The sequence below is a fragment of the Lissotriton vulgaris genome, chromosome 9, assembly GCF_964263255.1.
Source record: "Lissotriton vulgaris chromosome 9, aLisVul1.2, whole genome shotgun sequence".
In the NCBI taxonomy this organism is placed as follows: domain Eukaryota; kingdom Metazoa; phylum Chordata; class Amphibia; order Caudata; family Salamandridae; genus Lissotriton; species Lissotriton vulgaris.
In genome coordinates, this window is record NC_141697.1 from 256,967,582 (window position 1) to 256,984,911 (window position 17,330).

A 17,330-nucleotide genomic window follows, 5' to 3' on the forward strand; every position below is an offset into this window, starting at 1 on the left:
TAGGCTCAGCTCATGCTAGAGCACCATCTCACATAAAACCAAGCACTCTGCCTCCAGGATTGTTAAGACCTGCCATAGGAGTGACTTATAGGTGTATATGTGTCTAGATAGAAGGTTAGATATAGGAATACTATATCTAAGCAAGGGGTGATTACACGACCTTGCCCCAGCTGAGTGAGTTGTGTCAATGTGAGTGGCCAGCCAGGGGTTGCATAATACATGCTGCAGCCCCTGGTAGGCCTTGGATGCACCTATGCCCTGGGTACCTATAGTACACTGCACAGGGGCTCATAAGGTGACCCAATGTCCAATTGGTAATGTACCTAAAGTACATGGTATTGAATTTAGAGAGAGCACAGCTGGGCTGTGGGTCTGATTAGCAGGCCCACAGCCACATTAAGTCGAAAACCAGTGAAGCAAAAAGCAAAAAGTGGGGTGACCATAGGAAAGCAGACCCTACTCTCCTACAGGAAGGATCACAAGTTACCTTGAAACTTAAACATTTTACTTCAAAGAAAAACAACTAACAATGTCTGCACAAAACATTATATGAAAGGAGTGAGCAAAGCATGCAATCTACAGCTACACATGCTGCAAATACAGTCTTACATTAAGCACATGATTCACAACTATGTAATACAGTAATTCGACAGTTTTGCCCAATGGCCTGTGGGATGTTTCCATGGTGTTTTACACTGACTTTTGATACACTGCACTAAACCAGTGAGTAACCATGTCCTACTTCGCTTGGTGCAAGTGGAGTGTTAAAGCATGAGTCTGTAACAATAGAGAGACACTGTACATTAATCATTACAACACGGAAACTATGTACTGTATTGGCAGTACTCTAAGGTTTTACTTGTGACTGAAATGTATGACATCACATGTGAGCTGTGGATTTGCACATGAAGTGTGGTACTTACCACGTGTGTGCCATTGGCAGGGAGCTGTGCGTGGGGGATGCGATAATCTGGAAGGATGGACAAAGGGCAGCAAACCCTCCAGGAGGCAGCTGGGAAGATCCCGTTGTGAACTGCAGCAGCCGAGCAAGTTCTTCTTGAGTGAAACTAGAGACCACAGCCCAGAACCAAGTCATTATCTACAAAGAAATAAATAAGAGTGGAACTAGGATAAAGTCATAATAAACTCAGAAATTAAGAAAAGAGAAGATAAACATTGAAAAAGAAAACAAGCGAGTTAAAGAACTACAAAGTGAAGACAAATGGGAAAAGCAAATGGGAAACCGTGAAATATAGCCAGAGAAACCAATACAGACAAAGAGACAACATGAATCTCATAGTGTTCTGTACCACAACAGGTCCCCATGCCACTTAAACAACTTCTTTATATCCAAACCAAGAGAAAAAAAGTGATGGGAGAAAGTGCCCGATTTAATACTAACCAGGAGTAATCAATCCGCAGTATTTCTTTCCATCATTTTTTGATTATGGTCTGTGAGAAAATGAGGTGTATACTACGGTGTAGTTGTGCAACCTCACCGTATAATACACTTACCAACCCCTTTAGGACCAGCAGGTTTCCTTTGTGAAACCCTTAGCTCTACCCGGGTAGCTGTGGCTCTGAGCAGTAAGGCTTACAAAACGGAGCAAATGTTAAGAATTTAAACAGCACCAAAACAATTGAAGAAATACATGAGACTCAATAAATCTGACACCAATTTATAAAAGTAGATTGTATGTATTTTCAGAAAGCAAAATGAAAAAGATCCCCCGGAGGGTTCTAGAGATACAAAATTTACAAGGTACAGTAAATATACTCCTTTCTCGTTAACCACAAACAAATGGAAAATTCACGAAATTTTCACTTTTTAAAGGAAAATTTAGGTAAGTGTCACTGCGCTTACTTCGATTTACTTTAGGTGACCAAATCCTGCACCATGCCAGTCAAGACCAGCAAGGTCCTCAGAAACAGTTACTGTGGCGGGAGAAGCAGTTTTCATTCAGTTCCAGGCACTTTTATCCTTTTGCTATAGGTTTCTATGGAAGTGGTCCTGATGCAAGAGATACAGGGTGCTGAAGATGCTCAAGGATGCTGTTGATGTGATGCTGCCAATAAGGAGTATTTCTGCAGGTACTCTTCGGACCATGAAATGGTGAGGCTATCCTGACCATAGGGGTCGATGCCCTCGAAGTCCTCTTGGTCTTGGCAGAAGTCTAGTCACCACTAGGCTACCAGCCGCCAAATATCATGGTTACAGCAGAATCCTTCCTTGGATGATAACTTGCTTTCTGGGTGACCAAGCTGCACTCCCACAACTCTCCTGGGCCCAGCAGACTAAGTGCAACTTTGTGCATGGGTCCTGGTCTCTAGTGCTGCACAGCGGCAAGGGGGGGCAATACGAAGATCTGGCATACCAATCTGTCCCAGAAGTTTTCTTCACCTGTTGTGACCTTGTGCTGTGAACAGGAGGTCAGCCAACTGACCCTTGGGTCTCTTGCTTCTGCTGGGCTCTGAAACTACTTCTCCAAAACCTGGACACAGCAGGAACATTACCTTATCCTTTGCTAGCCACCAGGTTCAGCAGGTGACTTCGAACATGGCAAAACCTCTCTTGGCATACCGCACTCCCTAGCTGCGCCAGAGAGTGTGGCTAGGGAGTGCACCCTACCATCAATAATGTAGCTTATAAAAGCTGTGTTATGCCAGTGCTAAAATTCTGCTTCTAGTTGTTTCAGTTTATGTTCACGTTTTGTGAGTTGCATTTGTATATTAACCAGAATTCCTGCATTAGTGCTGATACAAATGCCTTGTATGGTGGCTTTAAAAGCCTCCCAGAGTAAACTGTCGTCAACAACTGAGTTTTTGTTCAAGTGGAAATATTCTCCAGTCGCAGCTCGAATTGTGGAGTCATATAATAGAGCTTTGGCATTAAAGCACCATAGAAAAGGCGGAGGTGTGTAGTTTGGGAGATCTAGGGATAATATTATTGCTTTGTCAGAAAGTGTTTTCGGAGGTGGTGTACTTCTCGTACCCAGCTGCAAGCTATTTCCGTTGTCAGCCAGTAGTCTATTCGTGGCCAGCTGTTGTGGACAGTGGATGTATGTGTTCCCTCTAATTGATGTGGAGGCCGCATTCGCCATATGTCCACCATTCCAAATTTAGTCATGCCATCTGTAATTACTTTGACCGCCTGTTTGTGCGGTTCTTTTGTTGAACCTGATCTGTCTTGTATCTCATTAGGAGATGTATTAAAATCCTCACCCCAGATGATTTCCATGTCTGGTAAATCATGTAGATACATCCAGATGCTAGTGAAAAAGACTGGGTCATCTATGTTAGGACCATAAACATTAACAATTCCCAATCATGTACTGTGTAGCCGCCCTGTGACTATAACACATCTACGTTGGTCGTCTTTATTGGTTTGGTCTACTATAAATTGTTTACCTTTTTTTTAGAAGTAGAAGGACACCTCTGGAATATGAGGAATAAGAGGATGACAGTTTAGTCTCAGCCCATCTTCCTCCTAAGGTATATTTAGCAGCTTTCGTGAGGTGGGGTTCTTGCAACAAAGCGATTTCTATTTGGTGCCTATCCAGATATGTAAATATTGGTCTTATTTTTCTAGGATTATTTAGACCCCGGACATTCCAGGTTAGCATGCGAATCGGCGAGTTGCCCTTATTTTGTTCTATTCTGGAGTTCTTGATAAGAATGAATACATGTCATGTAAACCTTATCTGCAAACAATACGTCTGGAATGTATTTAAACCCAATGCTCCAACTGATGAAATCTCTCACGGTTACACTGCTCATTATACTTCTATTTTCTGTAACCGAGTAAACAATCAACCCCATTATCCCCCAATCCACTTTAGCATCCCAAACATGCCAACGACACATCCCTCTAAATACCAACAATATCATCATAACTTTGTCAGAGAGTACCCACTGGGGGCCCGCCAGTTGCAAAGAGCGGATGTGGCCAAAACATATATAGGATAGTCGGCTATCATATCACACACTATGTTATAATAATAGTGCGCCCCTACCAACATAACGCGCGTTATCTATCTAACCTTGAGCTGCACAGTGCCAATTGGCTATTTTGCTAATACCTTACATGCAGCAGCGTAAATATTCTGACTTGTATACCAATATTCTTACTCTTAGCAGTTGACTCACTGCTGCATTACTATAACAATTGTCCTATAAGAAAACAATAAAGCAGTAAGGAACATTTTGATCTTTGTATAGCTAAGACATTGTTGGTCCCAGCTATTTAACTTATACCACAGTGCAGATTGTACACATTCCCAAGGCATTTTTCTTGTTTTGAGTAATTCCAAGTACAACACTTTGGACATTGATAAGTTACATTCCTAGCAACTATCACATATGTCGTGCATTGAGCAAATGCATCTTTGCATATCTACGTCATAGCATACACCCACAACCTGTGCAATGAGTACGTTGCATTACCTGCACATCCGCTACTGCTCCACCCAAGCACCACTACATACAGACAGATGCATTTATTTATTTATTTATTCAAAGTTTTATATAGCGCGAACAAGATCCTTACAGATATCAGAGCGCTTCACATGGACAAGGTAGGGGCAGTAGGAATGAACAGAGATAATGGGAGCAGTGTAATAGTCATTAACATGGTAATAATCATAACATACATAAAACATATGCATATACAATCAAATAAACAAGTAATATAAGACAGCACAAGTCGTTGATCACACTACAGGGGTGTTCAGGTACACCTTGGGTATGTGGATGGCTTATACCAGTGTTATAGTATATAGAGAACACTGAGTGAGGGCAACGGGAGAGTGGATCAGTAAACCAGCGTGTATCCTATATTAGTCGGTAGACGAGAGTAGCGTAGTAGTGTCCCCATCAAGTAGAAGTATGGTGCCAAGGGACAATGAGAACAGTGGTACAAAGCAATGCAGAGTCACTGATCCAGCACCTGTGAGGTTCAGGAGATCTTGGCCAGAAGGATGCTTTTCACCTCTTTCTTGAAGAGTGTAGTGGAGGAGATAAGCCTTGTTTCAGGGGGGAGCGCATTCCAGATCCTGGGTGCCATTCCTGAAAAGGAGCGCTTGTATGTTTTCTCTTTCCGGAATCTACAAGGTTTCAGGAGTAGATTTTTTGTACTTCTATTGGATCTCGACCCTCCTGATATAGACAACTTTTGAGCGAGGTAGTTGGGTGCATTGTGGTGCACGGCTGCATGTGTCATAACTGCACTTTTTAGCTGTATTCTGGCTTCAAAAGGCAGCCATTTTAGCGATTTTAAGTCTGGGGATATATGCGAATGCTTTCTTGATCCAGTAATGAGTCTCGCGGCAGCGTTTAGGGAGGCTCTTAAGGGTGCTGTTGTGGATAGCGGTAGTCCGCTGAGGGTCACAATTCCGTAATCTATTCGGGGGATGACTAAAGCTTGTACAGCAGTTTGGAAGTCTTCGGCAGGGAGGAAGGGTTTAATTTTCCTTAGTGTGTTGATTTGGAAATTAGCTGCTTTTGTGGCTTTGCTAACGTGCTGCTGCATGTTGAGCTTGGCGTCGAGAGTGACGCCTAGGGATTTCGCCGAGTCCACGATTGTGGGTTGGACATTGAGTGCTGTTAAGTTATTGAGCCAGGTTTGGGTGATGGAAATTTTCGCCGGGGGTGAGATGAGTAGGAACTCAGTTTTCAGAGCATTTAGTTTGAGGTGATTATCGGCCAGCCAAGATTGAGTGTTAATAAGCGTGGAATTCAGATGTTTGATATCTTCAGGGGATTGTAGTTTTAGGTAAAGTTGTGTGTCGTCGGCGTACATATGGAATTCGACATTGGAAGCTTGGAGCAAGGTGGCGAGCGGTTCCATGACGAGGTTGAACAGTGTGGGGGAGAGGGAGGATCCTTGTGGTACCCCTAGATCTGCAGGCACAGGTGTAGATAGCACATTGTCGATCTTGAACTTCTGAGACCGGTTGTGAAGGAAGGACGAAAACCATTTGAGAACAGTTCCCGATAGACCCATTCTAGTGCTTAGCAGCTCCAGCAAGTTCTCATGTTTGACCGTGTCAAATGCTGACGAGAGGTCAAGAAGGATGAGGAGGCAGGACTCATTGTGATCAAGAATTTGGAGGGCGTCATCAATTATGTGTGTCATAGCTGTTTCCGTACTATGTTTCGCTCGGAAACCTGATTGATGAGGGTTGAGGAGGTCGTATTGGTCAATGTGTTTTGTTAGTTGGAGTTGGACACATTTCTCCAGCAGTTTGGCCAGGGTGGGGATATTGGTGATGGGCCGATAATTGTTTAGGTCAGACGGATCAGCTGTAGGTTTCTTGAGTATAGGCGTGACTTGCCCCACCTTGAGGGAGTCTGGAATGAGGCCTTGTTGCAGAGAGCTGTTGACGATTTTGGTCCAGAGAGGGAGGAGCACGGGGATGAAGTCTTTTACAGCACTAGCAGGTAGAGGGTCTGTGAGGTGATTGGAGGGCTTGGCATGCTTAATCATATTCCATCCAGCAATAGTTCTTTTCAGTTTGATCCCTGCAATAGCTCAGTGTTTTGGGGCCTGGTGAAGGGCATATTAGTGTTTCATATGTGCACAAATCTGTGTTTAGAGTCTGTGTCCGTGCATCAGACATTGTCTAGCCCATTCCTTATAACAGAATAAACAGCCTACCTGAAAAGAAAAACTGGTGTCCATGTCTGTACATGTATATGCGCAGTCACTCTAACCGTACCAATTTAGCCTTACCGTTGGATACGACACATATACCAGGTTGCCCGCTGCCATCTTCCGCTTGTGAGGAAGAAAGCGTATTCTGCAGTTTTTCTTTTAGTAGAAATATGCTTTTATCAGATCTTGTACTACCTTCGGCGAGGATAATATATTTGTTTGCCCCTCATGTGTAACTCTTAATCGTGCAGAATATAGCATTGCATATATAACCCTGTATCTCTTTTTTCTTTACCGACGCAAACGCCTTACGCGCCGTCTGTACAGCTAATTTGAAGTCAGGGTAGAATGAGACATCATAGTTTTGACAAACTATTCGTTGCTGCTCACCGGCTAGGCGCAAAACCGTGTCTCTGTAGTTTAATATCCGGGAGATGCTAGGTCATGGTGAAGCTCCTGGTTGTGGTTTTAGCGCCAGTGATCTATGGGCGTGTTCCACTATTAGGAACGGGGAGAAACTTTCCACTCCAACAACTTCGCGTAACATGTCCTCAACATAAGTTTCGAGGCGCCGCGTGTTGACACTTTCTGGTATACCCATAATTCTTATGTTGTTTCGGCGAGATCTCGCTTCCAAGTCTTCGTTTTTGGTTTTGATTGCCTTCAACAGTTATTTCATGTCGCTACAATTTTTTGCTGTGGTGTTTGACTTGTCTTCAACTGCAGATATACGTACTTCTGCCGCATCTAGACTCTCTTCTTGCTTATCAAGCTTTGCAGCCATGTTGTCAACATGCACTGTCAGAGAGTCAATCTTTCTATCAATGGCTTGCAGGCTTTGTTAAATAGCGAATAAGGCAACTTCCATATTCAAACCACTTGCTTGGACTGTGTCCAGTTCTGTATAAGAGTGCGCTTGCGTCGTTCTGATCGAGCGACGGGCATCAAATGATATCTGTAGTTGCGGTCTATCTGTTTTGCCCATTATTTTATTGTTTTGGTGCAATGTAGAAGCAGTAGGTGGACTTTGGCGTAATTTTAGTTCCCGCACACAGTGTGCGTTAATTGACTATCATAGTGCAGGCTCTGTTATAACTATGGGAACCAAATACGTACCTCCCAGCAGTGTATGTATGTATATATATATATATATATATATATATATATATATATATATATATATATCCATACCACGCCCCTCTCCAAGGAAAAGAACGAGCCACTCCTGTAACAGGTTAGAAACGTGCTTTATTAAGCATTCCGGGCATGACGCGTTTCGTCGTGTAGACTTTCTCAAATGCCTAAGTCAATTAGGATTGCTTTCACAAGTCCACCTTTTACCCAGCTGGCCTCATTACGATTGGCTGACGCCTGCTGGCTGACGCCTGCTGGCCGGCGCTAGGGAGCATCACACAAACTCGGACCTCCGAGTCCTTGTAGCAGGCAGTCATATTACGTCAGTACTCCCCCCAGTGGGCGGTGACTGCCTTTACTCCATTTGCGCTGAGATCTTGATGGCAAACGCGGCTGTCCTGAAACAATCACCCACCCGCAGGGCACATCTGAAGCCTTGGAACGAAACACCAGTGTAAGGCGCTCCCTCATGTGTTCATGAACCAGTCAATTGGCAGGCCGCAGTTGCGCAATGCGGTGGCTCGGCAGCATCCCCAGGCGATGAGGCAAACAAAAACTTTTTACCACTACTGCCGCCGAACAGCTTTGTTGGGTGGGGGGCTCAGTGTGCTGTGGCCGCACACAATATCTCCATACCACGCCCCTCTCCAAGGAAAAGAACGAGCCACTCCTGTAACAGGTCAGAAACGTGCTTTATTAAGCATTCCGGGCATGACGCGTTTCGTCGTGTAGACTTTCTCAAATGCCCAAGTCAATTAGGATTGCTTTCACAAGTCCACCTTTTACCCAGCTGGCCTCATTACGATTGGCTGACGCCTGCTGGCCGGCGCTAGGGAGCATCACACAAACTTGGACCTCCGAGTCCTTGTAGCAGGCAGTCATATTACGTCAGTACTCCCCCCAGTGGGCGGTGACTGCCTTTACTCCATTTGCGCTGAGATCTTGATGGCAAACGCGGCTGTCCTGAAACAATCACCCACCCGCAGGGCACATCTGAAGCCTTGGAACGAAACACCAGTGTAAGGCGCTCCCTCATGTGTTCATGAACCAGTCAATTGGCAGGCCGCAGTTGCGCAATGCGGTGGCTCGGCAGCATCCCCAGGCGATGAGGCAAACAAAAACTTTTTACCACTACTGCCGCCGAACAGCTTTGTTGGGTGGGGGGCTCAGTGTGCTGTGGCCGCACACAATATCTCCATACCACGCCCCTCTCCAAGGAAAAGAACGAGCCACTCCTGTAACAGGTCAGAAACGTGCTTTATATATATTTTATTTGCACAGCTTTGCAATTAGCTTCTATAAAAAGTATCGCATTAACAGCATTACATGACTCATGTTGAAAAACCGCCATACATAAAATGTACATTTTGAAAACGTATAAAAAATGAAAGCACACAAAGGTACATTCTACAGCGATCAAGTTAAAAATATAAAACCTACTATCAAGATCATAAGAGGATTTCAGCTATGGTTATACTAAAACGTATTAAATCAGTTGCTGTTTTCTTATTTTTCCAGTTCTATTGCCGCAATTTTCAGGACATTTATATCTCTACAGGACAGTTGGATTGTTGGACCTCTAAGGCATTGGATAACAGCTACTCTGCATGACCCTATTTGTTCCTTCCTAAAGGCTTCCCGAAGGACCATTCTTCAAGTTTCTGCCAGGAAGGGCCAGATGCATAAAAAATGCAAAAAAGACTTGTCCCCCTTCTCCACATAAGTGGCATTCCATGGATTGCCAAGAATGTTTCCATTTCGGCGTCATGATGGAAATGACCCCAGCCGCAGTAACGCAGGTAGTGCTTTTTCTGATGGGAGAAGTGGTCTAGCAGATATGGTTGGGGTTTCAGCCGCTGATAGGGTTGGATTACTGCCCAAACGTGGGATTTTTGTTAAAAGGCTGTTATGTCTATTAGTAAAGAGGCCCGTTTGATTGCTTTGTTAGCTACAGTTTTGAAACCAGAATAGGCAGGTAAAGTGAGCCAGGCCTCCTCTAGCTGCAATGCCACGAGGGATTCCTTCAGAGCTCTGAACGTTGAATTATTTAGCCTGGCTTGGATTTCAATTTCCACCCAACAGTGATGCGCAAGGGTGTTGTCCTGTGCATCCCTCATTCTCCAGTAGTACTTGGCTAGTGCCCCTTGTCTGTCAGGAATCTGGTTTCTTAGTCCATACTCTAATTGGATTTGGGATTGTGAAATGTGATGTTGGATCGAAAATAGGTTCTTAAAAAAGGTTCATTGTACTGTATTTAAAAATGTGACATCTTTAAGGTTTAAAATTTCTGACCCGTATGAGATTGAAGGTAGAAATTTTGCTGCAATAGCTTTTAGCAAGTGTCCTGTAGAACAACCTGTATGTTTATTTCTTAGAACTTTGAAAGCAAACTGCAGTTGTTTGGCTTTAGTACGTCCTTGTGCCAGTTTTAATTTAAAATTAAGGTTGCAGTCTATTTGAAAACCTAAATATTTGTATGAGCCAACCCGGGTCAGAGGTTGCTCGTCCAAGTACCAGAGGAATTTACGATTTGCCATTGTCTGGAAAAGCACATAACCTTTGTTTTTTGATGGTTGATGGTTAATTGAGTTGAGATGGTATAAACTCCTAATTTAGTGATGAGTCGCTGCAGGCCTAAAGGTGTTTGTGTAAGGAGCACAATATCGTCCATGTATTGTAAACTGGTTGTGGGTATTTTACCCAATTTTAGGGGGTCAGATTGGACTGACAGGAGTTGTTTATCAAGGTCGACAATGTAGATGTTGAAGAGGCAGGGTGCCAGCATGCACCCTTGTTTTAACCCATTAAAAGATTATAAACTTTTGGTTATGCTGTGCCCGTTTCCTTTCCTGACCTGGACCCACGTCTGGGAATACAGATTGATTATGGCCTCCAGGAGTTTAGTTGGGGCACTCCAGTTTTGCACTTTTGCCCATAACTTGGCTCTCTGGACTTTATCAAAGGCTGCTTTGAGGTCTATAAAGCATGCATACAGAGGCCTTGATTTTGCGAGGGCTTAATTGGCTAGCAGGGTGATCGCAGGGATGTTCGTGAGTGTGGCCATCCCTGCCCTGAATCCTGTTTTAGTATAGGGAATGAGATTACATCTACTGACCCAGTCCTCTAACACAACAAACAGGTTCGATGCATACATTTTTGCCTCCACGTCAATCAGGGCTATGAAACGGTAGTTGGAGGGGTCGGAGCGGGCACCCGGCTTGTATATTGGGTTTAAAATATTACCCCTCCAAGAATCTGGGATAAGACTGGATGCTAAGATGGAAGAGAAGAGTGGTGTGAGGAGGCCGGACCAGAATGGAGGGTCATGCCTAAACAAAGCATTTGGCAAGCTGTAGGGACCTGGGGCTCCCTGGGATCTTAGATTTTTTAATGATTTTAAGAACTTGCTCTTTCCGGATCTGCGGGGAATATGCGAGTGCTTCTGGGTTAGGAGTGACTTTGACACGACCTGCAACAAGTGCCCGCTCACCTAGTTGGGAACCATAAATTGCTGGGCCGGCAGTTTACGTTTCGTTGTATAGGAAATCGATATGAGCTCTCCAGGTATCCTCCATTATGTCTGAGTTATAATGCCGGTTCTTGCTATTTGTTAACTGGTTGTTAAGTTCCCCAAAGAGCCTGGAATCCCTTTGTTTTGCGGAATGGTGGAGTTTGGCCCAGACGTGTTCTTGAAAAGCTTGTTTTGCCACCTTTGTGTCTCTTTTTAGGTCTTTTCTAGTTGTAGAGATTAATAAATAGCAAGAGATCTTGGGAGGGGGCAGAGCCCTGGGTGTGTAGTCTTCTATGAAGTTTGTTTTTGAATCCTGAGATGTTTGGTGAACCAATCGGCCCCTTGAGGTCTTCTCACTTTTTTTCCTGTGGCCTGGTTATAACATTTTTGATTTAGTTCTAGGTTAAAGCGCTCCCAGGCCTGTGTGTTTATGGGTTCAGTTTGAAATCTTTCCAGAAGACAGATGCATGTCCCATGATATCGCTGATCTTATCCTTTTTCCATACAAGGCATTTTAAATTGTAGCATTGCGTTTGTTGAGATGATGCATTGACTGGTATTGAGTTTAAGATGTTTCTTAGCAACGTGAAAGATTGTGGTTGGTGGTTGTTTTCTGTCCTATCCATTATTTGGAAGTTCCTGATAGATGGTAAAAGATCTTGATCCATAAAAGTGTATTCAATGGTTGAAGCTGATTTTTGGGTGATCCTAGTATATGCTGCAGGGCTGTCTGCCGGGCTGCTCCCGTTAAGCATGCTCATTGAAAGGTCAACCAGACAGGCCGCACATCTCTTACCAAGGGTATCACGTCGGTTCGGGGCCTGTGTGCGCTCTTTGGTCCCTTTATTTTCGTTTTGCAGTAAATTCATGTTGAAATCCCCTGACAGGTTGATGTTCGCCACCAAGTGGACGAGTTTTAATGTTGCCAGTGTTGCTAATAAATGGTCAACTCTTGTCCGTTTTTCTTTATAACGCTGGGTGAATGTAGATATTAAGAATAAGTAAACAATTGAAGGACGGAGCTTCAAGTTTGACACATTGCAACCAAGAAAACTCAAGGTCTATAGTGGAAACTTGCCAGGGAATATCGGTTGAAATGAAAATTGAAAGGTCCCCTTTAGCTCTGTGTTGGTTAGCGACTTTTTTGGCCGGCTTCAGAAAATCCTTGTAGCCAGTTATAGGTGTAGAGTTTGTCAACCAGATTTCCTGAAAGAGAAGAATATTGTACTTTGTAATGAATTCCAAGAAGCCTGGGTCTTCTAATTTAGTACTAAGGCCTAACATGTTCCAGGAGCAGATGTTACAGCCCGGGAGTAAATTGGTGGCTACCTGAGATTTGGTTCATGCCCTATCTAAGGGAGTTCCGGTCGCGACTGAATCCCGGAATCCTGGAGGCATAGTGGCTTCTGGGTGAGCACAGGTGATGGTAATTTTCCTGGTCGTGGGCTCTTTCCTCTTTGTAGGGGTTTGGTGGTCTGGGCCTCTGGCTCCCTTTAACAGGCCCGCTGGTTGAGTAGATGGTTGAAGCAGGTTGGGGTAGCAGGGGGGTCTATCTTTTTTAACTTAATACCCCACTTTGCAAATTGGTCCCTCTGCTGCCAAATTTGTTTCATAAGAGAGTTGGCTACGAACATTGCTGTTGTTGTTTCTTGGCCCATATAATGCAGGTTCTGTTTAAACTCTATACTAACGATGTCACAGGTATTTATGTGGCTCAGAGGAGACAAGGCTTTGAAGAGTGTGAGCAGGACACTTCTGTTTAGGATATCATGGTTTCCCCTTGGGACGTAGTGAGGGATGAAATCCAGTTTGTTGTTGTGAAGAAGTGTCCCAATACGACTCTTGATGTGCACCCCTTACCGTTACTTTGTCGGACGGTATGGGCTCTATGATAGCCGATGGTATGGTCGGAATAACATTGGTGTTGTTTAGTGTATATTGTTCATTGACCCTTATCCAAGTAGCATCATTGCTTCCTGGTTTGGATCATGGGTTAAATCTAGGTGGCAATTTTCTTTCTTATCGTTGTCAGTAACCAAATTTACTACCCCTGACCAGATTGTTCTAATTTCTTTTGTGACATTCTTTGATGTAGTTGAGGGTTTTGCAGTTTTTGTGGTTTGTGTAGCCTGGGTGGATAAAAGATGTTTTTCTTTCCTTGGATGCTTAAATATACTGCATATTTTCCCAGACTGCGGTAGTTCCCTTTTGGTGTCATTTAGGCAGCTGGGAGTAGTAGGTAAGGAGGATAAGGAGTTCAGTTGATCCTTGCTTATAATTGCATCCGGGGGAGGTAAAGCCACGTCGTGGTTACTCTGTTTCGTTCCCTGGTCGGTTTTGACAGGAAATAAATTGGTTGCCCGTCTAGAGTGTCTTCTGTTTCTTGCTTTTCCAAGGCGTTTTCTCTCCCGCTTGGTAAATATCTTGGTCGCTGTTGACAGCTGACCTAATGATTGCTCACATTGATCAATTAATTGAAGAGCCAAAACATTTAGATTGTGAAAGGTTTTGCTGAGCTAGGTGCGGTTGAATCTGCCTGTATTTGTTCTAAGTTAGATTCCATTCAACTGGTAATGTGCCCCCCGTAGGGCGGAGCTGTACGGTGTCCATTACCTGTGGTGCCTCGTGATCTATCTCTACTTGTGAAACATTCTTTGTTGGAACTTCCCTAGTAGTGACCAAAAGGTCTGACAGAAGGGTGGTGACAACCACTAATTTGTCAATTATTTGGGTGCAGTGGCAAATTTGGTATGTTGTTTCCCGGTCTCGCTGCACCCTCAAGATCATCTCATTGAAACTATGCAGTTTCTGTTCTACTCCCTGAACGTGGATTGCTAGGATGTTTAGGAGGTCCACTTGAGTGTCCAGCTTGTCTGCATGGTAAGTCATTGCTTTGGCAATTGTATCCATTATTTGTAACAAAAGATGCCAAGCTAAAGATGCTGGGAGACTGCCTGGTTCAGTTGGAGATGCCTGGGCGTTATGTTTCCAGTAGTTTGAACATGCTGACAAGGTAGCTTGTAGAAGACCCAGGGTCCCGCTAGGTTGTTCCCTTGTTTGGGAGGGATGCGACAGGTGGGTTAAACCATGCATATCAGGGTAGAGAAACTGCTCCTCCTGTAGATTAACCTGGCAAGGATTCTGTCCCTTATGTTGTTCCGCAGGCACTTCCGACAAGAACGAAGAAAAGCCAGGCTTTTCGCAATTGTTTGTGTTGATACTGGAGAAGACAGACTCCTGAGCTTCGGGATGATTCCCAATTAAACTCGAGGTATTTGTGATCATCTGGTTGGCGGGGCCCCTTCATTGAGGCCTTGGGGGCCGTAGTTTCCAGGTGAAGTTGAAAGTAGTGTCTGCTGACTGAGATCGACGGAAGAGTGGTGGTGGTATATTTGTGCCTCGAAAACTTGGTTGTTTTGCCTTTGTCTAAGTTCCGGCGGGAGGATAGCTTTTGATGATAAGAATTGGAGACTTGGAACTGCGTTGGTTGCTTCGGCGGGGCTTCCCAGCCCGATCGCTGGGGTGCCTGGGAACATCTCCTCCGCACTCACAGCTTGTGGTCCTTTTTTTGCTGGGAAGGCTCATGGTGGCCTCACTCACAGAAACTGTGTTAATACTGGTTTCATCTCTTGCTTTAAGGGCCCTAAGGTCATTGCGCTGTCGATTATCCGAAGTGGATTTTATTACAACCTTTAAAAAGTACGAAATCAGAGCCTGTTTGCTGCTGTTTGGTGCGGAGTGACGCCTAATTGGGACCGCAGAAGTAGCTTTGGTGCCGTCGCCCCGTTTTGCTTCTGAAGTCACCGCTGTAGGTGTTTTTGGTATGACCGTAAGCTAGTTGCTTGTGTTTGTTGAGGTTGCGTCCGTTAAGACTCAATTCTTTCCGCCGGTCTTTATCTTCTTTAATTGTTGGACAAGTTACTGGGGAGATCTTTGGCTGCAGCCTTTTTGACCTTTTCTTTGTCCTTTGGCAGGGGAGCGCCACTGATTTTCCCTGACCGCATCCCCCGTAGCCACCACCCCAAGCAGGAGGAAGAGAGAAGATGAGTAGGACTTCAGTTGGAGTGGGGGCAGGGGGTTATGCGAAGTTGCGTGGAGCAGGTGCAGCTTGGCCCGGTCCCAAGCTGGGTGACAGTGGGAGGGGGGGCGAGAGCAGGGTACACTGGGGGCCGCAAGTCGCACCCAACCTTGTTGGGCCGCCTTCGCAGACACTCCCGGGCACTTCACTCTGTGGCCTCCAGCTAAGGGAGGCCACGCTCTTGCACTCTTGAAGCACACTAGAGGCTCGCTTGTGGGCCTCACAGCTCACTTGCCTGCCTGTGCCTGTTCCTGTGTCCGGCCTCCTGCCTCTTCTCCGAACCCCAGCTGCCACCACCGCCGTTCAGCTTCCCGATATTTCCAGGGTGTACCTGATGTTATGTTATGTAGACCCGCTAGTGTGCGGTGTGGAGACGGCTGCAGGAACGGAACGGGCTGCGAGCTACAGGTTACAGGCAGAGGAGGGCAAAAACAAGAAACCAGGAGCAGCGGTTCGGCATCCCTCCTTAGAGTCGACCGCCAAGCTGCTGCAGCTTCAGTGAGCGCGAAGACCTGGAACTGATTGCACAAGCTGGGATGTGATACAGAATCTGAGATGATTGAAGCGGCTCAACTCGACTCATGTAGTTGTTACAAATGTCCCTGCGCCACTGTCCGCAGGGCGTGTACAGAATGCACCTCGCTGCCAAAATGCTGCTTCGGGTCCATACACTTAGCTGCGTTGCCTGGCCCCTTGGAACTCTGATAATGTGACTGCAGGGTTAATTAGTGCAATATAGAAGGTAGCATGAGGAGGCATCAGGTGTCGCCGTGTCCGCTGCCCCATATATACGCCTTGCCGCCGCATTGAAGGAGGTTCCGATCACGGTGAGCTTCACTTGTCGAATATTAGGCTGCTGACTATCGCCAGTTATGTGGGCTTTTTAGGAATGATGGTATCTTGGCAGCTCATTGTGGGGGATACGTGCCGTCTACTGGGTGCAATCCTCCGTCGCAGGGGCGGCGTTCATTGCCCGCCACTTGATGCCTCTGCCCTGATATTATGCGCTGAGTCTCACCTCTCTCCTCGTAGTGCTATGCAAGCTGTGCATACATCAATGTTCTCTAGCACCTCTGCAGTGAGATTTTGGGGCCGTTTAGTGCTATTCCTGGACCGTTATATGAAGGTTTCAGGTGCAGCTGTTCCAGTTAGTGTTGCCCGATACCTACGCCATGCCACCATTTTGAATGAAGCTCCAGTCGTGGGGCGTGTACCTTGCCAAATACACAGCTACTGGCATTTGTGTTACAAGCCAGCATTGTAGGTGTTGCTTTAACATGTCCGTACACACTTAGGAGGGAACATGCTGACCAGAAGTAGCAATCTGCTGTTGCAGAGGCTGCGCTCACCGCTGAGCCATTTGCTGCCTCTGCCTTGAAGTTATCCGCCACCGCTCACCTCCCTCTTTGCTGTACGATGGCAAACAGTCCTTCCGATTGTTCAGTTTAGACCCTCAGAGTGCGCCGTGCGTTGCTTGTGGCAGGGAGCTCCTTGCTATGTACAGATGCCGGAATTGGGTAATTCGCTTCTCCGTCGCCTTCGATTCTGACCAAGCTGCCATTTTGTTTCAGGCTCCAGACCTGGAGCAGATAGCTTTCGAGACGGTTTTACTGCAGCCCGGTGTCACAAAGTCAAATTCCGCCCATGGATTTCTGTAGCCCTAATATTCTGACACCATATGCTGTACTTCTTTTAGGTTTTTAGCCGCCTCCTGTGCATTTCTTCCGTCGTAATGGTTTCGGCCAGTGGAGATGCACTATTGTGCGGCCATCTCGCCGTGCCCCCTCTAGCCCCCCCGGTTTTGCCATTACTTTAAATGGCAAAGTCGAGCTAGTAGTTTATAACTGCCCTACCAGTATACAGTCGCAGACTAGGAGCCATGTTTTACAAGTCACACGCAGGGTGGCACAACCAGTGCTGCAGTCCCTGGGACGACCCTCTAACGTACAAACCCT

The 17,330-nt window shown here is 45.5% G+C and overlaps 1 protein-coding gene across 4 annotated transcripts in view; it reads right to left on the reverse strand.

The window, feature by feature from the left end:
- Positions 1–17,330, reverse strand: part of AREL1 (apoptosis resistant E3 ubiquitin protein ligase 1) — a 618,076-nt gene that overhangs the window by 48,849 nt on the left and 551,897 nt on the right. For all 4 annotated transcript variants that reach the window (XM_086937491.1, XM_086937493.1, XM_086937492.1 and 1 more), the window contains one exon: positions 924–1,099. In XM_086937491.1, coding sequence (XP_086793617.1) covers positions 924–1,099 — 176 coding nt within the window. The remainder of the gene's footprint in view (positions 1–923; positions 1,100–17,330) is intronic.